Source organism: Ptiloglossa arizonensis, chromosome 12, assembly GCF_051014685.1.
Source record: "Ptiloglossa arizonensis isolate GNS036 chromosome 12, iyPtiAriz1_principal, whole genome shotgun sequence".
Lineage (NCBI taxonomy): Eukaryota > Metazoa > Arthropoda > Insecta > Hymenoptera > Colletidae > Ptiloglossa > Ptiloglossa arizonensis.
Window position 1 is genome coordinate 5,268,212 of NC_135059.1, and position 25,997 is coordinate 5,294,208.

The 25,997-nt window shown below is 34.4% G+C and overlaps 3 protein-coding genes and 1 long non-coding RNA gene across 8 annotated transcripts; 2 read left to right on the plus strand and 2 right to left on the minus strand.

Annotated features, from left to right (window-relative positions):
- Window positions 1-1,105: 1,105 nt before the first annotated feature.
- LOC143153492 (alanine aminotransferase 1) lies at window positions 1,106-14,020 on the plus strand. 4 transcript variants are annotated; one of them, XR_012993835.1, is made up of 7 exons: window positions 1,106-1,569; window positions 5,631-6,045; window positions 9,985-10,314; window positions 11,098-11,542; window positions 11,815-12,083; window positions 12,253-12,779; window positions 12,931-14,020. XR_012993835.1 is itself a non-coding variant. In XM_076324766.1 (7 exons), exons 3-7 carry the CDS (start codon window positions 5,743-5,745, stop codon window positions 12,529-12,531), a joined length of 1,626 nt encoding a protein of 541 aa, XP_076180881.1. In that variant the 5' UTR covers window positions 1,106-1,300; window positions 1,391-1,569; window positions 5,631-5,742; the 3' UTR covers window positions 12,532-14,020. The 4 variants fall into 4 exon arrangements, 3 of the variants coding, with proteins under 3 accessions (XP_076180881.1, XP_076180880.1, XP_076180883.1); XM_076324766.1 differs by having other exon boundaries at window positions 1,106-1,300; window positions 1,391-1,569; window positions 12,253-14,020; XM_076324765.1 differs by having other exon boundaries at window positions 12,253-14,020.
- A 178-nt stretch (window positions 14,021-14,198) lies between these two features.
- On the minus strand, window positions 14,199-19,305 carry Black (glutamate decarboxylase-like protein black). The gene is made up of 3 exons (XM_076324764.1): window positions 18,668-19,305; window positions 15,834-16,234; window positions 14,199-15,624 (listed from the first exon to the last, which is right to left on the minus strand). Exons 1-3 carry the CDS (start codon window positions 18,953-18,955, stop codon window positions 14,649-14,651), a joined length of 1,665 nt encoding a protein of 554 aa, XP_076180879.1. The 5' UTR covers window positions 18,956-19,305; the 3' UTR covers window positions 14,199-14,648.
- LOC143153495 (uncharacterized) lies at window positions 17,809-24,879 on the plus strand. The gene is made up of 3 exons (XR_012993836.1): window positions 17,809-20,560; window positions 21,678-21,762; window positions 24,401-24,879. It is a non-coding gene; the product is annotated as an uncharacterized LOC143153495 (long non-coding RNA).
- LOC143153494 (membrane protein BRI3) lies at window positions 20,610-25,715 on the minus strand. 2 transcript variants are annotated; one of them, XM_076324771.1, is made up of 3 exons: window positions 25,133-25,715; window positions 24,421-24,614; window positions 20,610-24,053 (listed from the first exon to the last, which is right to left on the minus strand). In XM_076324771.1, coding segments are annotated over exons 1-3 (246 nt in total). In that variant the 5' UTR covers window positions 25,134-25,715; the 3' UTR covers window positions 20,610-24,002. The 2 variants fall into 2 exon arrangements, with proteins under 2 accessions (XP_076180886.1, XP_076180885.1); XM_076324770.1 differs by having other exon boundaries at window positions 20,610-24,087; window positions 25,133-25,710.
- Between the last annotated feature and the right edge of the window lie 282 nt (window positions 25,716-25,997).

Genomic DNA, 25,997 nt, shown 5'->3' on the forward strand with positions numbered 1-25,997 from the left:
CAATTTGTCTAATTAATTTACATTAATCTCGTTACAAATTCGATCGACAAAAAAAAATTATAAAACTGTCATGTGTATAGAAAGATAAATGCAATTAATACCCATAGTATATTTCGCATGTACTTGCATATTAATTTGTATACTTTCACTTGTTTATATTTAGATAAATTTGCATAAATTAGGAATGGAAATCTTTTCGTTGACGTATGCGCGCATATTTATATGTTTGTTTATGTATAAAAGTTTCCATAAATTAACATACGATGTTCCCATATACTTTAACCAACCAAACAAGTTCCAGGCAACTACATGTAAAAAGAAGAAATTTCGCTTTCCATTAACATACTATTTGCGCGTCTCGTCTGATGTTCATACACGGGCGGATCCTTGTACAAAAGCGATCGATACAAATATCTTTAAAATTTCAAGACTCGTTTGAAAATTCGTTTCGTACGAAAGGATCGTAGATAAATTATCATTTACTAATTGCAAGTGAGAAGGTGACAGACATATAGCGGGGGCGATTATCTTCCAGATGGCGCTGTTAACAAGTTCTCAAGGTCAATTTCTGTTTTTAAGCAAAACATTACATTTTTTTATTTCAAGGTTACAGCTGTTTTCGGAACGAGTTTAATGATCTATGGAAAATGTCAGTCAAGGTCACAGCCACGTAATTCAATGCCCTTGAAAGATTATATGTATATATCGTGTACGCGATAGATCGTTAAACCGATCTTGAAAATTGCTTTCGTTTTGTAACGTTACAAAATATAACAATATCAAGGATTTAAATTGACTTTGAAATGTCTTTAATTCAATTATCTGAAAAAAATTTCTTTTTCGATGTACGACTCCTTCGTTTCTCTAAAATTGTCTAAACACGGATACACTTGCTTTGATGTCCGTTGTGCGTTTTCGGTAGACACTTTACCAAGAAAAAAAAAAAATAAGCGTATCGTTGCATCGTTCGACGAGTACCTTTCACCTCTACGTAACCCTGTCTGCGATTAGGGCGAGAAGCGTCCGGAGCGAAGACGGTTCATAGTACAGAGATCGCGACCCAGCTGCAACTCGTCCGTCCAACAAAATAGCGGATGATCCGATTTATGCCGAAGGAAGAGTCGTCTTAGATGCCGCATCTTGCGCACACTCCGTTCCGCAGCGTGTGCACGCAGAGACCGGAGTGTCTTCGCCAGGAATACTGGTGAATTCGTGGAAGTTAACGGCCGCGTGCGTCGCCGGGGATCCTCCGTGAAACTGATAAACGCATTCGTTCCGGCTCGGCAAATGAGGTTTTAAGGTGAGAGAACGGTGCAACGTAACCGAAGAATGCGAAAGAAAGCTTTCTAGAGGCCCTCTTTCTGTTTAATCTACCGGCACTCTGTGACAGAGCATGAAACTTAAACGCGTAACGTATTCACGGCGTCGAAATCGCGGAGGCGAGGTCTCGGTGCGTCGATCCACCGTCGATTAGACGAAGCTCCTGTTAACTGTGTTGTAACTGTTCCCGTGCGAATCGACTAGAAGCAGTTTGTATCACGGTGTAGAGCCGGCTGTACAAGTTCGAAGGTAAGCGCATTGGAATTTTTACCGTGAAACGCGCGAGAAGTCGCTGGACGGGTCTCGAAAAGGGTTTGGCATTGCTTAATGATCTGACACAATGGTTTTGTATATAGATCATTGCTACGAGCAAGAGTCAATGGTAGGAATCGAATGAAACAGAACCGGTGGAGTTAAAGTTTACCCCTGGACGTCTGTAAAGTTCAAGAGCTTTGACTTCGGACGGATCAAGTTTTTAGGACTATCGGTGTCGGTTAATAGGTTTCTACTTTGTTGTACGAATAACTAAATACGTATCAGGTATCTTGCGTAATGGGTGTCTATCATATTGGAGTGCAAAGTATTGTAGTTGTAAGTAAAAACGTTTCGTCCTGGAGAAAGTTTCAGCAGAGTCACGTATTAGGTATCGGCAAGATAAAATAACATTCGGTTTCGTGGAGTTAATTAATGCAACAATTTTACCAACATTAGAGAATTAGAACCTTTTCGTCGCTGAACGAAGACACTCGAACTCACCTATAAAGATCGATTCTCTACCTATGTCTATTCATATAAGTGGAGATTACAGCTAAAGTCCCGATGATCGATATTATTAATGTGGTAGCAGTTTTTTTGGGCTCCGCTTAATCGCAGCGGCTTTTTTTATCAATTAGTCGCATGTAGGAACGAGACAACCAAGTTGTATAAATAGAAAGTATTCTAAATAGGTCGTCGCTCAAAAACTCTATTCAGTTTCATTAACGTCTCTTATCAGCTCTTCCTTTCATTAAATGACGATCCGTGTATTTGCTCTACTTTCTATTTATCCTTGCAGTTAGTGATCTCATACTCAACACCAGACAGATGTTGGCTTTTTTTTTAAACGACGACGCGACGACGCGACGACGCGACATGCTGACGTCACAACAGATCTTGCAAAGTGACTGTCCTCTTCGTTTATCCTCGAATATAGCATATCTTGGTCTTCGATTACAACGTCACATTCTATCAGTGAAAAGATTGAATTTTGGGCAATGATTACGGAATTATTAAATGTAAAAGTAGCCTTAATCGTATTAATAACCAGAATTTAATTCGTAATCATATAAAAGGAGAATATTGATCAATAAGGACCGATCCACTAGATCGAGGCTACCGATTAACTAAGTCATGGCAAACATTTAGATTTTCGCTCGAGGTCGATCGAGCTGGTATCCATAAATAATTGCAACAGCCTTTCGTTGCAAAATTTAAATAAATTGATGTTGCGTTAAGTCCGAGAGTAACTGCATCTCCTTGAAATACAGCAAGAGATCGTTCGTTCAGATTGTTACAGTATTACAACTTTCAAGCGATCATATCAGTAAACGTAGATGAAATATGTAGACGAAAGGATGCTAAGTTATTTAGAAATAATTTAGTGTTAAAATCATCTTGGAGCTTAACGGCTGTTTTAGATTTACGTAATTCGTAACAGTTAACAAATTTAATTTATATGTAACGAATTTTATTACATTTTTAAATCGCTTTGGAATGTAATAACACAGATTAGCTATCTCAATCGATAAAACAGTGTTCTCGAGAAATATTTCTATACTTTTATCGCTGAATAATTTACCATGCCATATAAACCCAAAGAAGGATTCCGATGTAAGTGGTTCTGCTTAAGTTACGTTGAGGAGTGATGTCCAATATAGTGATAAGAAATATCTTACCGACTATGTACTTTGTTTAAACGTTTGCATTAGTCACTAATTTAAACACGCGTTTTCATATAAACGGGATCGATATCTGTCATCGTATCATGCGATAACAAATTGTCAGCGATTACAAATATTACTTTCACGATTATAATGCGATATTTATTTGCAGACTTTCGAAATCAATACAGTAATCTTTAGAGAAAAAGAGAGGTATTTCAGTAATGCCAATATTGTAACTTTCCGTACTTAAATACGCATTCCGAGTAAAATGAGTCACGAATTTATTCGAATATAAATTATACCAATATAAAGTGATGAAAAATTAGATACTTGCTTATACGAAGGGTTGTGTTTTAAAATAATATAAGTCAGCAAACAAAGCGAACTTGTAGGTTATATTATAAATTCGGAAACCGTTTGCTTATTCGTTACGATACACTTGGCAAATATAGAAAATATGATCATACAATTTACATTGCATATTCAAACTATTTTGATTAAACAAGGAAAGCGTCCAATGGAAATGATATTACGACACTTTTGAGTTCAACATTATCGAATCGCCTGCTTAATTCTATTTAATTCTTGTTACTTAATTGTTGACGCTAGATATTATTCATTACCACTGTTGCACTGGACCGAATTGCACATCTTTTTAACGTTGCTGTAACTTTGAGTTACCGACTTATCATCGATGTAATAACTTTATCGTAAAATGGTAGATCGAGGAACTCGATCAATTACGTTGTCATTTCATTTAATGTCAGTAACTGTAACGTGAATGTAATAATTTTGACGTAAATTTGATCGTGAAAACGTAGTACTAGATGTTGGAACATTAATATGTAAAATAGTAGAAATTGCACGTATTCAAAAATTGCATGATATACGATCGACCATAAGATACACAAAGAGTTCTACAAACCTCAATGTTATGGAAAATCAAGAGAGAATACATGAACAATAATTAATTTGTGGATTAAAGAACATCTGTTGGCAGCCATGCAAGTGCAAAGACCTAAAGCCAGAGGTTCCCAAACCGTGTACCACGATGCACTGTGGCGCCATACTGAACTTACAGGGGCGCCGCGGGCTATTTCAAATTTTCGAGGGAAACGCCTATAAATAATGAAGCTTTTATCGAATAAAATTTTCTCTCTAACAATAAATTCTTACTAAGTTGTATAGATTTAACTATTTAACGAACAGAACTGTCGGGTACTTCTTTTATATTTTTTAAAGGCGCCATGAACTTTGGGAATCTCTGACCTAGGTACATCAAAGTGGGCAGGCATTGCGGATCAGTGCGGTTCTATCATGCGGAGATGTCCAAACTAAACTCAACGTATGCACTTTCCCCCACTCTAGCGTTACCATGGTACCAGTACACTGATTGACGCCTACTGTACGATGCCCGCCCAATGCGGATGTTGTCCGCATTAAGTGAATATATTTTTTTTTGTATCGCGAGCAAAATGCCGAAAAAGAAGCAAAAATGCGCGACTTCGTTGATTTCCGTGTTTAGCCATAACGTCATATACAAAAGGAACACATAACGCGAGGACCTCCGCCGGTGAATGTTTGTTGCAATGAGTGCAAGAACAGACTTAAGTTTTTAAGCCTACAGGTATACAGGTATCGCTGTACATACCACTTGATCCCCCATCGGGGGTTATGATCTTGCGGGCAACGAATGTATTTTTTCCTACAAAAAAATTGTTTCTTTGCTACAGACCCATACTCAATAGATCTACAATTTCAGTTTTCCAATTTTTTAAATTTTTTAAGCGGGACTTTATTATTTCACACTTTTAAAGAAAAATTTGTCCATAAAAATTAGATTCCGATACTTACTGTCTATCAGTCTGTTCACCTTTGGTCTCAAGGCCCTTAAAGTCTTAATATCCAAAACAGATCCCTTCGAGCCACCCCTAAACTGTCAACATTCTACATACGAGAGTACAACTACCATAGCCTCTATAAAATGATGCAGAAGCGAGGTTCTAACGACGCTCTCCTAGTGAATTGTACTAACGCGATTACCCTATATACGTTGCTACTCGCAATATTACAATTCCTTTTCGACTATTGCGCGTGTGCGACAATATCCTCGGGAATTCGGCACCGTTCGATCCGAAATTTAAATAACAGGTGTTCGCCCAATCGAGTCTCTCAGTATCGCGACTTCTCTCGTAGAGATCGTACAGCGTGAAGAGACTAAGAGACTAACGAATCGGGCTGACGTTTACCGATTAATAATCGGTAACTATTTTTTGGAGAATCTCGTTACGTAAGGCATATTGTGACGAATATATGTAAACACTTACAAAGCGCCTAGTATATCGTCTTTCTGGTAGCTATATACGTGCTTTTCGTGACTTCTTTTAGGGTAACGCGCATGCGCGGAACCCCCTACCGCCCGAATCACCGAGCGAATTACCGGAACCGTCGGCCGACTGATTGAACTGAAGGTAAAGAGAGAGGACCACACGGTAGAACAATGCCGCAAGCACGTTGGTGGAACGCTGTTATCGCGAGTAGTCGGCCTAGGACGTGGGAACTGGCTGCCTCTGCGGGGTCAGGGACGCCAGGAAGCAGATCATCCCCACGTCTGACGGCTGCAGAGGCGGTAGTCCAGCGGCCGGCTGTCGGCAGAACATTCCGTCGCAGCATGGCGAGCGTCACACCCGGCAATAAGGTCCTCACCGAGGACAACGTTTTCACGAATCTTCGGAAGATGGAATACGCGGTTCGCGGGCCACTTTTGTTGCGTGCCATCGAGATCGAGAAGGAGCTCCAAAAGGTAAGAAATTATTCATAGTCGATAGAAAATAACCGAGTACAGTGAACATGAAATAAGGTTGACAGTGTTAAGAAATGTCAATGTACTCTTTCGACTGATACAATATCTAAGCCCGATCTATAACGTGTAAAACAAACACGAGAATGCCTACGTCAAACACGATCTCGACAAATTTACATGGATGCGCAAATTCAATTCGAGAAAGATTTTGACGAGTTGACGAATCTCGTGCGAATTAGTAAAGCCGATGATGATTGAGATATGGATGTTGATTATATTTGTAGTTTGATATGGTTCTTGGGTATTTGTATGCAATTCTGTTAACGTAAATATTGATACGAGAGAGAAATGTTTTTTTGGTCGTGTCCAAGAAATTCGGTAAGGAGTACAAGCGAGTAAAAAGAGGTTATGTTTTTTTTATAATGGTCTTATATTGCAAAATTTATTAAAAAAATTAATTTGAATAAAATTTGATAAGCTGATAGGTTTCTGTCTGAGATGATATGAGCACGACATTGGGTGTAGATGACTACTCGTTTTCGACAGAAGCGAGGTCAGTTTTTGAAAGGCCGGTGAGTTGTTTAGTACACAACCATATTGTTTCATCAAGAGTGGTCATAACGCAACGATGTAGCTTTTGCTTAAATTTTTACCAAGTTATTTCTTTATTAATAGTAATAGTAAAATAGTTATCTGGTAAAAATAAACGTAAAAATATGTTTTTTGATTATAACATCTGAGAAAGGCTGGAAATACGGGCTTCGTAAAAATTGATCACCTTATACACTAGGTGACAATCGTGTTACTGTCCTTGCTAGATGATTAGTTGTTAATTGAACTTTGCATCCTTGAGGTATGTTTTAAAATCAAATATAAACATTCATATCTGATCGAATTGTATTATGAGGTACTAATAGTCGATAATTTAAAACGAGGACGTTAGGTAAGAAATAACAATTTTCATACGTACATTTGACGTTTTAATGTGTATTTTTATAATCAAAACTGAATGAAAATTATTCGAATTAAACGAGAAGTTTAGTAATAAAAATTATGAAAAATACATTTACAATAATTTAACTTCCATTGTTACGATTTGCATAATCTATTTGAATTATGTTCCCTCTGCTGTAATTAAAAATTTTATCGTATCTGAGATATTTTCTTTATCGTTTGGTCAGTTTGTGTTTTATATAAAAATATTTATCTCTTGTAATAATATTAAATGCTATAACATTAATGTCTCACGATATATAAATAATATTTTAGAATGCCTGAGCATTAATTGCTCCAATATTATTCTATTTTAACTGAAAAAAATTTCAATAAAGTAAAACTCGTGAAAATATGCCCATATTTCATATGTGTATGCAGATAAACAATTATTATTAAATATTGTTAAACAAAACTGATTGTATAATGAAAATGTTAAAGTTTTTAAAATAGATACACTCTGTTTATTTTAAAAGATAATCTAAGAAATGATAATTAAAGAATTAATTATTTAAAATATTTTGATTATAAAAAGTTTAATTATTCGATAGTTAAAACACTTCTACTTATTGGAAAAAATACTACAGGGTATCACATATAGATGTACATACATTGTGTAATTTTGTATAAATAAGACTTTTGTGCACAAGAGAGTGATTGAAATATGGTACTATATAACGTGAAATATATAATGTAAGAATGACCAACTATACTTACGAATATACGCTCTATAGATTGAAAGGAGTTACCACTAGTGTCATTATTATCAGTTTTTGATAACAAGGTTATGCAACATGAAATATAATCTCAATATTTTATCTGCGTTGACTTCTTATCGGCTCCAGAGTTTTGTTTTTATCGAATTCGACTCCACATCGCGACTACTTTATGGAAGTTTGATTGGATCTGAGTAACGATAGCATTTAAACCACCTGTCGTTGAGGTCGGTTTCAAGGTGTTAGCAACTAAAAATAGGGTTCCAATTGGCGTGTCTATTAGTGCAAATGCGCCACAGCTTCTGAAATAACACAAAAATCGTTGCTGATATGACGTAAAGTTTAATCAACATTCAGAGAGAAACGTGATCTTCGCAATTATGGTTTTTTAATTATTCACGATGAATCATGTCGGTGGAAAATCTTATTTGATGGATTATAATTGATCATGAGAGAAGCGACTGCATCTGAAACGCGCAACAACATAACTTGGTAAGAAGAGCTGTGTAAGTGGACAATTGTTTGACCGCGTAATTTGATGCCATGAACATACATCGAAAAGATAAAAATTTTATAAACATACAACAGCCTTTGTTGAGCAACTCGTGTCCACGTTAAGCGTAAATAGCGCCAATTTACGTAGTTCTCGATAAAGACCGGAAAAGAGTCAAGGTTCACCTCAGAGAGAAATATTCATTCATTATTGCAGGCAGTCTTTACGATCATACTTTTGAGTCATTTCATTTAAATTGGCAGTTGAGTACGTTCGAACTTGTTAGGAAACAAACAACTTTTATAATAAACAAAACTATGTAACGAATATTCATGAATAATATTCATTGTTTATTGTTCGTAAATAATAAATTTTTCATTTGAAACAAAGAGGAATGAAAAGTGACTTTTAAATATCGATAAATGAAATACTGTGAGATACTTTTTTTTAAATAAAAAAAAAAGAATAAGATGCCTTGATAATGTTTTGATTGCCCAAATCTTGATTAATAGGTGTCTTTATCAATCGATAACGTTTGCAGGTGTATCAATAAGAAACAATCACATACGATACTATACATTAATGACTACGTGACTGTTCCAACGAATAGCTACCAAGGCTGGGCGTTCAGTTTGTCAGATGATATAGTATGACTCACATAGAGGGAGTAGTGCCAACCGCGGTTGTTAATGTTGTATAGCATTCAAGTCGCACGCAAGCCTGTTAATGTAAACGAAACAGTCTCTCGTGCAACACTATATCCAATGAAACTAATTTCCATACACTAAAGTAGGTTTTTTCTTCTATCCTGTTTTTTTCTTTTTATTATTGCCTCAGAGGAGGCAATAATAAAAAGCGTACCTTTTTTGAATTAAAAAAGAGTACACGTTTTCAGGGTTTCTGAGAAATTGACTGTAATGGAAAACGACACCTAAGACTAAATATCTCAATCGAAAGTTTAAAAAGAGTTGATTCTTAAAACTGAGGAAAATAACTGTTACAGCTTCTAAAAAAATTAGTTTCTATATCTGTAGAAGTAATTCTGCTACAGAGTTCGAGATATAGATTTCTAAAGTTAAAAGTAATATTATCTACTATGGCATTAAAGGATTCGTTTCGTGCAGCTAAGAATTAGTAATTGCAGCAGTTCTCTATAATAGCATTTTTTTCTTTTTTGTAATTATTATGCACGTCAGAGTGTACCTATTCGTACCAACGATGCAGTCGTCGCGTATTACGTGTGAGCAATTTTTATTCAGAGTTTAACAGTGTTATATTAATTTCTCGAACACACACAAGTGAAGTATAAAGTGTTCGGACGTATCTGTTCTTTTCAGACACGGAATCAAAGCACGAACGAATTTAAATGCGCTTTTAATTCGTTTAAAATATTAAAGATACATGCTCGTTATAAAGCACTTTCGAATGAAATTTTCTAATTATAATAGCCACTTAAAACATAATCTTAATATAAGTAGGAAGTCACTCGGTAAATTCAATATTTGCATTAACGGTACGCTTATAATATACTCGACAGATAGACTAAAAATAACGGCTAGTAAGAGGAAGTAAGTGCTGCGTATGATGTAAACATCGTTTAAATATATATGCTTAATATTGTAATGGTCGTACTATGGAAATAATTCTCACGGTTATATTCTAATGACATTTTTTAAAACTGTACGATGAATGCATTTTTTCTTTCACTGGTCACTTACTTAACTATTATTCATTCAGGGAGCCAAAAAACCGTTTAAAGAGGTGATAAAAGCTAATGTGGGAGATGCACATGCTATGGGTCAACAACCAATTACCTTCCTGAGGCAAGTACTGACCTTGACAGTGTCACCGAATCTTCTCGATGACCCTACCTATCCGGAGGATGCAAAAGAACGAGCCAGAAGCCTCTTATGTGGATGTAAAGGAGGCAGTGTTGGATCGTACTCGGAATCAGCAGGAATTGAAGTTATTCGCAAGCACGTGGCCCAATACATAGAAGATCGCGATGGAATTCCCTGTGACTACCAAAACATCATCCTCTCAAATGGTGCCTCGGATGGGATCAAAGTGCGCAAATTACATTTTATACTCCCTTCTTGATAAATAACTGGATTTGCGTTTAACCTGCTCACATAAGCATATTTTCTTTGAAACGATTTTCATTATTACACCAACATTGGGTAATTATTTAATTTAAGGGAGAATGCTCCAATGCTCCTTGACCTTCGTATATGTTGTCAAAGACGCCATTTTGAATAACTTTTCTCTCTAGAATAATTGGCGATCGCCTTTATTTTACGAGATACTTGCCAAAAATTACTGCAACAATTGTTCAGTACAGGAAATGTTACGCATACATACACAAACGGTCTCTTCGTATGTTGCGAACGTTATGAGTGACGAAAAAAAAAAAAAAACTAAAACTAAAACTCGAATCAAATTAATACTAATTGCACGATATTAACGGAATAAAGTACGCAACCTGGAATTCAAAATCGAGAGGATATCTCGTAAACTAAAGACCACCATCAATTGTTCTAGAGGAAAGAATTGTTCGTAATAGTACCCTTAACAACACGTGTGAAGATTAAGTTCATCGAAACATTGTCCCCCAAAGTAGATAATTACCCAATATTGTGACCGACTTCAGCAGAAGTCTCGGAATCGATTGATGCTATACAAACTCCTAATACGATTAAACGTAATACTAACATTAACGGTATCCAATGTTTTATTTCTACCAAAAACTACTCGAATATAGCTTTAGAAGTTGCTTGTTTCAAAGAAATACATCGCAAAAATGTTAGAAAATGTGTTATATACCTTTTTTTGCACTTTATTCTGTTGCAGTCGTTCCTGAAATTGTTCAACGAAAAATTAGATGGAAAACCATCCGGCATAATGATTCCTATTCCACAGTATCCTCTCTATTCTGCCACTTTGGCGGAATTTGGCCTGTTTCAAATTGGCTATTATCTAAACGAGGAAAACAAGTGGGGGCTAGACATTTCTGAATTAGATAGAGTATTAAAGGAGTCGATGAAAAGCTGTAATCCCCGTGTTTTGGTAGTGATAAACCCTGGTAACCCAACCGGTCAGGTTCTTACACGCAACAATATTGAGGATATTATTCGGTTTGCACAAGAAAATCGTTTGTTTTTACTGGCCGATGAGGTTTATCAGGACAATGTCTATGACAAGGATAGTGCCTTCCACTCGTTTAAGAAAGTTATGACGGAGATGGGCGAACCATACTCTACAATGGAACTAGCATCTTTCATGTCTGTGTCTAAAGGTATGTTTTTGAGCAATGTTATGGAAATTATTTGTACTTAAAAATTATTATAGTTTACTTTTTACACTCTGTAGAGAGTTGACAAATATCAGATTATACAAGCTTTCTAGCATGAAAAATTAAGCTGAGAATTGTAGTAAATGTGTAGCAATCTGAACACAATTAATATTTGAAGAACAGAGAGTTAATATAGAATCGTAAATTATGAACCTTGAGAATGTTTTTCACAATTAACGATAGCGTTAGCAATGCGTAAATATTTTATTTTTCAGGATACATGGGTGAGTGTGGAATCCGCGGCGGGTACGCGGAAATCATCAACATGGATCCCAAAGTCATGGCAATATTGTTGAAATCGATCTCAGCAATGTTGTGTCCAACTGTTCTTGGTCAAATCGTAATGGACGTGGTAGTGAATCCACCGAAACCGCACGAGCCTTCTTATGAATTATTTAAAAAGGAGAAGGAAAACACTTTGCGCTCGTTGGCGGAAAGGTCAAAGCTGGTAGTCGATACATTGAATAGCATTCCAGGTTACAAAGTACGAAAAGAAATTTTTGTTCAAATATGGCCTAATAAATGCACTATAATAAATTATTTTATTTTATCAATTAGACGACTCAAAGTCTTCAAAATTTAATTTTTTTACTTTAAGGGCTCGAAGTTTGTAATTTCTCACTTCTTTATTAATATTTTGTTTTAAATTACAGGTGAATCCAGCAATGGGCGCTATGTACGTATTTCCACGAATTAATTTACCAAAGAAAGCCATACGGGCGGCTGAAGCAGCAGGTCAACATCCTGACGTTTTCTATGCCTTCAAGTTATTAGAGACCACTGGAATATGTGTGATACCTGGCTCAGGTTTTGGTCAACGACCCGGAACGTATCACTTTAGGACCACAATTTTACCGCAAAAGGACAAACTAAAGACAATGCTCGAGAGCTTGAGACAATTCCACCTTAAGTTCCTGGAAGAGTACAAATAAACGTACAGCTGTACATTGTTGCATTTTAATTAGTCCTCGAAGTGCCAGGATGACGATGTGCGGATTCTCTATATGCCATATAAATTTATATGAAAAACAATATTACATTCATGCAAACATAACGAGAATTTACTTATGAAAGTTTTTTGAAGAACTAGGCACAATATTGAATGCCAGGGTGGAATATTATATTTCCACATATATTGCACTTTGTACCGAAGAATTACAAAGACTTACAAAACTGATAGGTCAGTTATGGGCACAAATTTTGGCATGGAAAGGATTAAGATTCTATTTGGATGGATTGTCTACACAAATAAAATTTACGATTCGTTAAATATTTGTAAATAGTATAAATTTATGATTGTGTTAAGATATACGACGAGCTTTTTTTTTTAGGATTGAAGAATGCATGATGATTGTGTGCATGTGTATAATAATTCACGGATAATGATGATTCTGCGGGATACAATAAATTCTCGTTGTACGATCGCCAGATATCATTTGTTGTACGATTATCGTTATCCTCACTAATTGGAGGGAATCAGTGAAGCGTGAAAAACGATACGAGCTAATGGCTATTTTGTAAGAAGCTGCCGGCTGGCATTTAAAAACCACAGACTTAATAAAAAATGAAATTTAAATATTTTTAGTTTTATTCTTATGAAAATATTTGTATCATATTAATGAAATTTTTCCATTGAAAATAAGACCAAACACAATGCGATTTGAATAATATTTAGTTACGGTAAGCGAACTGCGTGATCTGCTATTGTGATCGGTTGCCCGCACGTACTTCATTCGTTTACCTGAAACAGAGCACAACGCTATTTTTAGCTGCTCCCTGCATAAGCAGAAGTGATCGATTTGCCGTGGAATGACTCAATAGTTAACAATTTTGTTCGATATCTAATTTCAAATAGACACAACAGATGAAAAATCTATATGTATCTCATTTACTCTTATTCTCTCGGATTTTCTTCGTTGTTCTTTATTTGCTCTCACTCTTTCTCACACTCTGTCCCCTTCTTTGGTCGCCGTTAATTCTCTCATTTCGTCATTTTCTTCGACTGCCAACTGCCGCTGTCAACAAATATAAAAGCGTCCGAATCGCTCTCACTGTACATGTTATAAGACTGTACCTGATCCCGTGTAACGATCGTGCAACGAAAATTATTATATTACGATACATTTTTATAATACTGACAACAATTTTATGAAATAAAATCTACGATGTCAGTTTGTATCCGCCACTATAACTGTTTATGCGATAAAGAAAACTGGTTTTAAAGATATTATAAACTTGTATACAGTAAACAGAACGTACAGATAAATGAAAAACGATTTCAATGTTTAGACTATTTACAGATCATATAAATGGAACAACATTGTTACTCACGGAATGCTTTTTATGTCCACATTTGTCGAAGATCCTCGATGTTGATAATAAATTGCACCCAATCACTGGGAATTAACGTTTCAAAAAATATACGTTTTGAATCGTAATTTTCAATACAACCTTTCGATCACAGCTCTTCCCAATTTATACAACAAACTCTAGTGCTCCATTCGAACAACTTAAAAAGAATATTATTTACTACAGGAAATAGAGGATCAAGTATTTACTGAAAAAATAATTTATATACGCATCCATGATAACTTCAGTGTGAGTATAAAAAAGATGTACTTTTTATTAAGTGCGTACTGAATATCATTACAAGTTGAAGTCTTGTTCCAAAGTCAATTGTTTTAATGTATATTAAATACATATGATTTATAACTTCAAAAATTACATCGAAGATCTTGATCGAACGAGGACCATTAATATTTAAAAAGACTTGTACCAGTAACAAGTAGGTATTCGTTCGAATTACAAAAACAAAATTCACTGGAAAATATTAGGGATTTAAAAGAGCAAAAAAATAATTTTTTGAAGCAAGACTAACAATCAAATAAAAGAAATTATTATTATACTCCATATATTACTAACTGATTATTATTAAAAATTATATTACTCGTAGTTTTCGTCGCCCATTATATCATTTTCGCAATATATAATGTATCTATCTTCTTATTTGCAAACAGCCAACGTATACATCACCATCGCGCGGATAGTTCTACAAATCACTGGCGAGCCTCTCTATCTCCTTCGCGAAGAACTCCATATCAGCTTCTGTCAGTCCAGAGTTCTGCAGAACTAGCCTGAAGAAATTAGGGAGCTCTCGCAGCGGTTGATACGTGATTAACATCGACCCGTTCTTCACCATGCGTTCCTTAACTGTCGGCCCAATTTTCTGAAGCACCTTCAACTGCTCCTCGCCTCTCAAGTGACGCTTTGATGGCGGCACGTACCAGAAGCAGACATTCGTGCACTCCGGTTCAAGCAGCAACATGAAGCCCTCTCTGTGTCTCACGTAATCTGTAAAATACCGAGCCAGCTCGAAGACTCGGTCTACGTGTTTCTCAAGACCTCTAGTGCCTTTCGCCTTCCACATGAACCAGAACTTCAATACGTCTGCCCTGCGGCCGCACTGAACATGTTTATCGCCACTGTCATAAGAAGTGTCGTAAAACTTGTCCGGCTGGAACAGATAGCTGGCGTTCGAGCTGTGCGCGGACTGCAAAAGACCCTCGTGACGTAGCAACAATGTTGAGCACTGTTGCGGCGCGGCGAGTAACTTGTGAGGATTCCAAGTAACAGAGTCTGCCAGCTCAACACCGTTCAGGAGGTGTCTGTGCTTCTTAGACATTAGTGCTCCCCCACCCCAAGCCGCATCAACATGGAACCACAGATTGTGTTTCTTACAGATGGCCGCTATGTCTCTCAAAGGGTCAAAGGCGCCTAGGACAGTTGTCCCAGCTGTAGCAGACACCATCAAAGGAGTCGCACCTTCGCTGAGAGCTCTGTCAATTTGAACCTCCAAGTCCGTAACGCACATCTTTCCCCGGTCGTCGGTCTTCACCTCATAAACGTTGCTGGTTCCGATTCCTAAGAACGCGCTGAGCTTCTTCACCGAGTAATGGGCGTCTCTAGATGCAAACACTGTCAGTTTCCCAACGCTAGACTGACCTACTTCTTTCAACCGAGGGAACCTGAAGATAACAACAGAGGATTCATTTCTGTTTTATTTTTGCAGCAGCAGCAGCTTCTGAACGAATGGTACGAGACTTTTAAAAGTGAAAGAATTACTTCTATATTCGTCGAGACTGTCGGGTTAAGATTCCCTCGTCAGAGATCGACAAACGATCTTCAAATACTTTGCATTTTAAACAAGATTCAAAGTTCTTGATCGCATCATTACCTGTAATGGCGCGCCAGGTTGATAGCATAACCATTAGCGATCGAACCACCTGGGCAGAATATGCCATCGCCCCTGCCATCCTTCCAACCGATGATCTTCCTCATCTCTCGCAACAGCTCTTCCTCCATCAGGGAGAATACCGGAGAGACTTCGTAAGTATACACGGATGGATTCAGAGCGTCTGTCATCCATTGTCCCAGGAGACCGTACGGATCCACGCTGGAGTACAGTTGGTTCACGAATCGAGGATGACCCGTTTTTACACTGTACTTGATCACGTTGCGAGCAAGCGAGAGTAGTTCCTCGTGAGAAACACCTTGATCGAAGAGCGTCAAGTCAATAGCTGAACGAAGCGCAGCCGGCTCCATCCACTCCACCACTCGATTTTTCCTCGAGGTACCCTGAAAAATGGCAGAAGTAAGTAACTTTCTTGCACGATAAAAAATAATAAAGATAACTTTCTTATATAACGTGAAATGATAACGATGACATATTGCTCCTTGTTGCTAAGAGATCGTGCTTCTGAGTTAAATAGCGAAATTGAAACGAGTGCCGTGTACATGGTGCACACACTCTCTAAACCAAACAAGGAGTCACGTTTCTGAGCAAGTGTGAGAAAGATAGGCTACCAGGGCTATTCTACTAGTACGGTTCACCGAGGTCCCTTCCGGTATCTTTCGATTCTTCCGGGTATTTGTCTTCCATCGTATTCTACAGCAAATGATTGCACAAGATAATCATAATTGAATGAAAAAAACTGCTTGAATTATACTAAAATTTTTTAAAGAATTTTCAAACACTTCTTAAAAAGTTAAAAACTTTTAATTCATTCGAGAACTATCACCGTTTAACAGTCAATTTAATATAATCAATTTTGTATTTTTCTGACGATAACGCTTCAGAGAATTCTGTATGAGAAATTTCCATAATTTAGTGTGCAAATCGGATTTTGTTCTTTCATGACGCAAAAACCTTTTATCTACTTTGTCTTTTCGTCTGATTACGGCGTAATTCTTTGTCCATGAATTGACAGTATCTCATTAACGAGCTCCCGACAATAGTGCAAAAAGTACGCATAATAATCGTTTGAGTCACGTTTAGAAGTTAGCAGTTAAAGGGAAATCGAGTTTTCAGAATCCTGTCGGTTGTTGAAATTGTTCACGAATTGTTTCGCGCGATTTCTCGTTACAGCGATATCAACATTTCAGGCTGCTGGAATTATGATACACTGTGATGATACTCTTAACGAAACGAAGCCCTTTGGGAATTTATTTCGTGCCAGAAAGTGAAAATGAAAATAGTTCAAATCGTATTTAACATTTTACGAAGTCGATCTCAAGATACAATCACAACGTGTTAATATTCTCAACATATTCTATCGTGATTTAAAAGTTACGTGATGTAATTTTTTGGAACTGTTACGATTATCATGAGTAAGCGAAGGTGTGTCATAATAATTGCACAGCAATCTGTTTTACATGATTAAGTAATTACAAAAGAAAAAACAGTGAAAGAAATTTCTGAAGAATAACTGGAATTCATACTGCAGAGCACTTAGAAAGAGAAAAAGGAAAAAATGTTATACTTCAAGAGAATTTTATGCTTAAGGGCAATTCACTTTGATGTAAGAAGTTGATTGCAAGTATTAGCATTCAATAATTGATGCATTCTATCTCGTATGAGTGTGTCAAGAATTATCATTTTTGCTCTATTTCTATTGAAGTATGATTAGATATTTGAAGTATCTAATGAAACTTCAAACTGCTTATAAAAATATTATCTTCGCATACCATTGCACTGAGGAATTTTACTCAAGACAGTTTATAAATAATAATTATTTATAAATAATGGATATTTATAAATAATGGATATTTAACCTTTTTCTAAATGAAAAATTCAATCTGCATGCATTTATTTTGATACTTCAGTTTGTGTAGAATGGAAAAGAAAATTATTCATCTACATTATGGTGTAATTGCAAATTGAATTATCAAACCCAATCGATATTATTAAATGAAGAAATAAGAGAAATTTTGTTGGATATATAAAGAAAATGAAACGTATTTTCCGCTAATTCATTAGCTATTTCAAAACACATCAGTTGCAATAGGAACAGAATACATCTAAACACAGAAATCCCACTCTATATCTAGAATACCATTGCCTTTCTTATTAGAGCATGTAAAAGAGTAGATTTCTATTCTTTTCATATAAACTTGGAAGTGTTCTTGCTTTATCGTTTTTCTGTTGTTTTGTTAATTTCCTTGAAACGTTAACATAACGATTTATTGTAATATAAACATAAATTACACGTAATTTCAGTGTGTGCAAACGTATATATGTCGAGACTTGTATGCGCGCACACTTGCTATCACGAAGTACTTGTTCCTTTTTTATATGGTAACTACGTTATATATAAAGTTGATGCAAATGTAACGAGAACTTCTATTATGGAAAACGTATTTAAAACGTTCTAACGTAATTAACGAAATTCAAGAATTTATTTCTTTACGAGACTAAAAAATAAAAGAAGAAATTTTACCATGATACTAGTATTTCGGATAGTTCTTAACACTTTAAAATATTAAGAAAACGGAAAATATTTAAAATATTTACAAATTTAAAAGTACTTCGAAAAGAATTTAAACTTCCTTCGAACGAACACTCGAAAATATCATCGGAAAATATCTTCTACCTGGCTCGAATAAAATTTCATCAAATTAACAAATTTCTTAAATAAACGCGTTTTTATCATTTCTCTAATCGCTAACCACCGAGTCAAATTCTTAAATTCTCTTCAACGAATATCCATCGTTGTCCCCGGAATATCTTACCTCGAAAATTGCATCTTCCAAGAGAAGATCGACGAAACTCCTCATGAACTTCTCGTGAAGCTGTCGCACAGGCAAACTTTTGTAACAGTAGTCTTCTTTTCCGTTGTCATCGGTAACGATGCCCGGACAACCCTGTTGGTATTCATCCTCGTTGTTATTGGAGGATGAATGAACAAGACTATTCTGGAATTCGTTGACCATCACAGAATCCCCAGATACTGTTTCCAAGACATTGTTTGTTGCCTGGTCCGAGGGTTCGCTCAAAGTTTCTTCGTTCTCCTCGGGCATTGTTGACGCATCGAGGCTTTCCTCGATCTGATCCCGAGATACTCGTACAGTTTCCTTTATACGTATTAATGCCCGCGGACCAAGGACAGGATCGTTGCGTGTTAACTGCCTTCAGCACGTTTATTCACAGAAGTACCCGACTGGTTCTCCTTTCCCGCTTCTTTTTTTGACTTTGTCTTTGTGTAACGAATCGTGGCGGAAGCCTTGATGAATTGGGCAATTCCTATGGTAGTTGGAGGCAATGAATCGTAGCGTTTAGGAGGAAAATTAAAAGCGTGCCACTCGATCGCGGACCGCAGCTTTGACTATTCAAACATGCAAAAACGTACACGGTTCGATCAAATGTGGTAACTTATTTGTATATGCATACAATTATGCATCGCGATTATATAATTGCAGTAAAATTTCTCACATTTTTAACGCGCCAAATTTCGTAAGATTAATTTCACTGGAAATAAGTTACGCATAAATGAATTAAATTACATCATACAGAGATGGTAAGTTTACTTCAAGACTGAGAATTATTATGCATCGCAATTGTATCGTTTCAAGTTAAAACATTATTATTATCTATATCGTGACAAGTCGCGTTTCTGGTACAAGCGTGCGTTAAATTTACTATTATATATAGATGATCTATAAACAGCTAATGTGTCGGTAGCATACAATTGGACGACGCGTAATCTTTTTGCAATTATATTTTGCAACCTTTTTTAAGAAGATTTTGAAAACGGAGATTGTCCTGGAAAAGAGTAAAAAGAGAATGTAAACAAAAATTGCAAAAGGTTCTCTAAAAATATTAAATTTTGAATTAATTGCATATTATTGAAGTCAGACTCTTTCGTGACAAAAATTAGAAATTAAAGGAACTTCGAAGTGTAACAACATCGTAATAATTATCATTACAATGCAAAATGTTGCATTGTAACAAGTATAATTGCTAATAATTGAACAACTTCGATCATTTTTAACGTTACTTACAACCAATTGTTAAATTTCCATTGTTATATTGTGCAATTTTATTTCATCTGTTGCAAGCTATAGACACGTAATTACTATCCGTCTCGTAGTGATTATGCATTGTGTAAAAAACTATTTGAAATATAGAGGTATGCATAAATGAATATGCATGCCGAAGATTGCGAAAGTGGGACCTTATCGTTCACATAACACATGTACAATGTCTGATATCATTAAGATGAGATTTTCTTAAATTACAATCGATATTCGGTCTAGTTCGAATGTCAATTGCAGATGACTCATCTATAGTATGAATTGTAGACATGAACGTGTTTAAGAGACTAAATCAGAAAGTATGGAAGACACCAAATTACATGGTAAGGAAGGAAGAAAATAAGAAACAGGAGCTGTAACAGATAAAATAGTGATTTTGTACGTATGAGGAAAAGTTGAAAGAAAAAGGAGGAAATGAATTTACGAAAGAATGTTAGATGATGGTACAGGCAGGAGGAGAAGAGAGGAAGTAGAGTGGAAGAAGGAAACTGAATTTTATGAGGAAAGTGGACATGGAAGATGCAGAAAAGTGGAAAGAAGACTGAAAATAAGAAATGCGTTGCTAGACAAACAGGTGCAAGGATAGAAAAGGTGTGCTAAAGTATAAAATTTGGAAAAGTTAATAAAAAGTATATACTCAACAAGTATTATTTATTATATATAAAATAACACAGTACTTAGTCGTTAAATACACAGTTTAGAGTACATAATGATAATGACAGCATGAACTGTATAATATATAGATAAGATTACTTGATATAATCAGCGGAATGTGTTACACAAGTCTTCCAGAAATATCTGCAGTATATTATATTTTAGTTTTATTATAATTTGAAGGTTCCATTACTGTTGTCAAATTAAGTTAAAAATGCATCTTCTATTAGTATATTTTAAGTACTTCTTATAATAGCACCAGCTTTCGTCATTATAAAACAAACTTTTTGTAGTCAAAATGTATGGAATTACTGTTGTCATACCCAGTTCTTATAAGAATATTTTTCTCTTGTGTTCTTTTGTTTTATCAATAATAATGGACAACGAAACACCAGAAATATCAAGATGAATTGACTAACATTATTTTTCATGGTTTTTCAATATTGACGTTTTAACGTCTACACATCCCAAGTATCTTCAAAATATAAAAATGTCAGTTAAGAAAAAATTTTCCTTTTTGAGTATCTATGCCTTAAGGGGTTAGGACATTTCGACGCGTTCTAAGATTATTCATATTTTAAAACATCAGCAGAAAAAAGTAAACGTTTCATTCATATAAATTTTTGTGAGTTATTTTACAATGGTATGAATCGTAAAGAAACAGCATAATTTTTTTTTAAATGCTATTTATTTAGATTTTTATGGACGATTGAACATTTCCATTTTTGTGAAAATTATCAAAATGGCAGCTATCTACATTTGATGTACCGAATCTGTACAAAAAATTTCTGTTTTTTGTTTATATTTTCCGAAATTATTGAAAATTATTGAGAGAAGGATCGGTTATAATACCGGGGCGGTAGTAACACCGTAAATATCTCAAAATATTTAGTAAATATTAATACAAGTTTTCAGGTATATGGTGTAAAATTACATTTGGAAAACGCTTATCTATCATATTTATGTAAATGGAAAATATTAAAATAATGGATTAGAAAGAATCAATTTGAAGCATTAAAAATCAAAGATGAGATTCCTATCTCCCTTTTTGCAGGATTCAGAACAACTCTAGTATAAATGCATGTGAAATATGTGGGACAAATTGAAGAGGAAATATGAAAGTGAGAAAAGACGAGAGTGTAAGTGAGAGTGCACAATGATAAGTTTGTGAATAAAAACAATAGAATATGAATATACAATAACATTGACATAAAGTGTAGATATGTATAAATTGTATATATAAATTGTAAACTGCATGGAAATAATAAATGTATCCTATCTATCACTGAAGGACACAAAATACATTTCATTGTGTTTAAGAAAAAAAGTAACTGTAATAAAAGAAATTACGTTAATGATAAAAAGTTTGTAATGTGTAACAGATCTTACTCAATATTTTCTAATACAGATGTCTGATATATGTTATGCAACTAAAATTAATTTTGGGACCACTGTAAGTAAATTGCTTACACTTTTCAGTTTTTATTTTCTTTGTTTAAAACTAAGTGTAATATCACCAAAGAAATTTTTTCCTTATAAGAACTGCAATGAAATCACATTTGAATCAGTACCTTACTGTAATGCACAATAAATTTATCATGAACATCATGATATAGTACCATAAATTGGAAAACCCATAGCATTCAAAAGCACTCAAATAGTAAAAATAACCTAATCTGTATTGTAACACAAGAAATTAAGAATTAACTTTTTAAAAGATCAGACATAAAATTTCCAATGGTATAAAACTATTTAATCAAGAAAAAATGATTTTTATTTAACATTTAAATATAATTAACTATACTATGTTCTATAAAAATATGAAATATACAGTTTTCATGTATGTGCTATATACAAAGTGTTTCAAAACATGTGGACATAACTTCAGAGGCATATTTGATACACTAAAATGAGAAAGAATTCATATAAACATATGTCCAATACGACTTTGTTTCCAAAGTAGACCTCCTCACTTGTCTAAAAGTTTTGTTTGAATTCCCTGGCAACTCTCAGACAACAAGGTTGTACATGAAACAAGAAACATTACTTTTCAACAGTTAAAGAAAGAGCTTAATTTATTATAAGAATTACTGGAAGCCAAACACAGCTGCAGCTGAGAAACAAAGTCTGCCCACATGTTTTTGAACACCCTATATATGTAGCAATGATTTTTACAAATATTATTAATGTACCATAGGCGCACAAGAATTTAGTCAAGAACTTATAAGCTAAAACGGCACAGAGAAAAGGGGAATCGTCCATATACATCACTCTATGTAGACACATTGTCACTATTAGCTAAATTGAGCAAGTGTAGAAATCCACTGCTTGACAAAGAATGTGAATGAAACAAAACTAGATGCAAACGTGAGATGCAAAACATATCTTAGATGCATCGTAAACTCTATCATTGCATCTCATTTTGTTATATTCTGTTTCTTTCGCATTCCTCGTCAAGTGATAAACTTTTACACTTGCCCAATTTAGCCAGTAATGACATGTGTCTACATACAATAATGTGAATGCATGATTCCTTTTCCGCCAGTGTCATTGTAACTTATAGACCCAACTTCTTGTATGTTTACTGTAGGATGATTTCCATACCTCTAAATACTGTTTCCCATATAAAAATATATATCATAATGTAAGCAATTAACAAGTTTCATTGCTAACACTTACACTTATACTCTCATGTCATTACAAAATGTTAAACTTTTTACTTACTACATTTTAACATAAGAAAATTGAAATGCCAATACTTCCCTCAAGCGTGAACTTCAAATGGTCAGACTATTTATGCACCAAATAACATTGCTACAAAATGTTGAGTTTTACAAAATTAATAAGGGTATCAGTTACAATCTTCATTGAATTAACTTAAATAAATTCATTTTTATCTTTAGAAAGAATAATATATAAATTTATATATTGTTTCCCTAGGAATTTGACATACTCTGAATATAAATTATTAATTTCCTAAAATTTTGACAAACTCTATTTTAAACACCTTTGTGCCTTCTACATAGTGTTTAGCATTTTATAATTGCCATTGCATTTCTTAACATCTGATTAGAATTCTAAAGTCCACTATAACAATGTTTTAAAATGTACCATATTATTAATATAATCTATTTATTATTAATAAAATATACTGAAATAAAGTGCAAGAATCATAATAAAAATTCTCATACAAAATTTTAAAGGATTACATTTCAAGAACAAGAACAAGAACAAATTGTTCTTATATTTCAGTATTTATATAATTATGACTGTACTAATATTAAAGTAAGTTTTCAACTTTACAACTATTATATTATTCTTATAGGAACGTATCAATAAAAGTAAGCTCCACAATTGGAACAACGTCTTGTTTTTAACATCAAGCAGCAAAGAATTCCAATGGGGAAGAACAAAATTGCACATAGAAGTCCTAGACATGAATAATCATCTTCCATTACACCCACCTACATTTTAAAATTTGATTTTAATTGCATATCTTTTTTAAATATCCAAATTTCAATACATGGAACCTTATTAGCGTTATGACAATCTGTTAATTTGCAATTTCAAATTCTATATAAAAACTTATTTGAACTTTATATAATTAAATTAAAAATAGTAAAACTGGATGTATATGGTGAAGTTACACAATGTAGAAATACTAATAGATAAGATATATTCCATGAATAAAATAATTTAATGATAATCATAAATAAAATAAAAAATAATGTATATTATTTAATAAATAGTTAATTTAAATATTAATACATTTTTCAGACAACTAAAAATGTATGCACCTTACAAGCAGGACATCCACCAACTAAAATGATTTCTGGCATATCCATTACAGTTGATCCTGTAGAACCATAACATGTTCCAACATTGGAGGTATTAGTTGCACTAAAATAATAACCTGGAGGTGGAGGCCATGAAGTAGCTCCAACACCATGTGTGGAACTATCTCCAGGGGGTGGTTGCGAAGAAAAATTCACTGTATAAAACATACTTTGTATTAACTATCCATATTATGTATAATTCATAAAATAAGCATATTTAAAAAGAAATGAATAGAATCCTACAAGAAAACTAATAGGTACTTGAAATAGTTCAACAAACCAGTCAATATGTAAAAAGATATGAACTAATTTAATCCTGTGTAAACTGTATCTACTCATTTTTTTTATTTAACACAAAAAATTGAAAAATATACTGACTAGAAGGACTAAAAAAAATTTGTATTAAATAAAATTAAATTCAATTGAGATAATTCTTCTTTGCTTTTTTTAAGTTACAATTTTCATGGAAATAAAATGCACTGTTTGTTCAAAACATAGCTTATTCATGTCATAATTCTCAAACCAAAAATTTGATCTAAGACTGATTAAAACAGAAATGGCAAGTATAGAAGTTACAAATCTAAAAAATGCGTTAGTGCATAATTATATTGTCATGCAATTTGATTTTTTTAATAGCAACGTTTTGAAACAAAATGCGAACTTCATTGCTTACTTGGCAAATCTGTGATCTCCGAATAAGACGGGGGCTTGTCAGCTCCCGAATTCAGTGGTAGATTTTCCGTTTTGAGCAATCAAATTAATCAAATTAATAGAAATAAATTCACTTAATCAGTGAATTGAATAACAGCATACGCAACTCAATACCAAAACTTTTTTGACAGCTAACACTCGTAATGGTTTTCTGATAATCTTATGACGCACCTCTAACAAATAATATATCTCTATTTCCTTTTGTAAGGATATACACAATCCTGCATGTTAACATTTTTCTTTAATTCTGATTGGAAGAGAACATTTATTGGTCAATCGGTGTGACGTTTTCCCCCTCTTTCATTATTCACTCGTGTCATAAATTCAGATAACCGAGTTGCCTTGCGCATGTTCGGCCTGATGTTTAAACATCACACATAACCAATGTTACAGGCGCAAAGTACAACGGATATGAAGTGATGAATTTCGGGTCATATTCTCTCTTTTATACATCTAAAAAAAATTTCGAGATTCTTTGATGCATTCTCTACAAACATCCTTCCCTCTTTTGTCTCTTTATTCATTTTTCAACCATTTTTTTGAAACTAGTCAAACAAGGAATCATAAATGTCCATCTTTACTTGATCAAAGCACTGTAGATACTAATGCTCTTTTTTTAACGCGCTTGCGCAAACAACCCAATCATCTGAAATATTGCACAAACTTAAAGGCATGTTTTCACATAGTAGCAATTGTCGCCACTCACGAAAGTGTAACAGTTTTTTGACTATTTCTATGCAGTGTTATGTTATATGACATTCATTACTTTTAGAATGCTTTATCAAAAATTAATTTTAGCATTTGTTCGTATCATTCTTGAAATAATA

What these genes read in the sequence shown, in the direction of transcription:
- LOC143153492 (XM_076324765.1), top strand. Translation starts at nt 5,743, where the DNA reads ATGCCGCAAGCACGTTGGTGGAACGCTGTTATCGCGAGTAGTCGGCCT. An exon ending in GTGCCTCGGATGGGATCAAA is followed by an intron (nt 10,315 to 11,097) that starts GTGCGCAAATTA and finishes ATTCTGTTGCAG; the next exon opens with TCGTTCCTGAAATTGTTCAA. An exon ending in ATAGCATTCCAGGTTACAAA is followed by an intron (nt 12,084 to 12,252) that starts GTACGAAAAGAA and finishes TTTAAATTACAG; the next exon opens with GTGAATCCAGCAATGGGCGC.
- Black (XM_076324764.1), bottom strand. Translation starts at nt 18,955, where the DNA reads ATGCCCGAGGAGAACGAAGAAACTTTGAGCGAACCCTCGGACCAGGCA. An exon ending in TGGAAGATGCAATTTTCGAG is followed by an intron (nt 16,235 to 18,667) that starts GTAAGATATTCC and finishes GCCATTTTTCAG; the next exon opens with GGTACCTCGAGGAAAAATCG. An exon ending in AACCTGGCGCGCCATTACAG is followed by an intron (nt 15,625 to 15,833) that starts GTAATGATGCGA and finishes TGTTATCTTCAG; the next exon opens with GTTCCCTCGGTTGAAAGAAG.
- LOC143153494 (XM_076324770.1), bottom strand. An exon ending in GTGGATGTCCTGCTTGTAAG is followed by an intron (nt 24,088 to 24,420) that starts GTGCATACATTT and finishes TTTAAAATGTAG; the next exon opens with GTGGGTGTAATGGAAGATGA.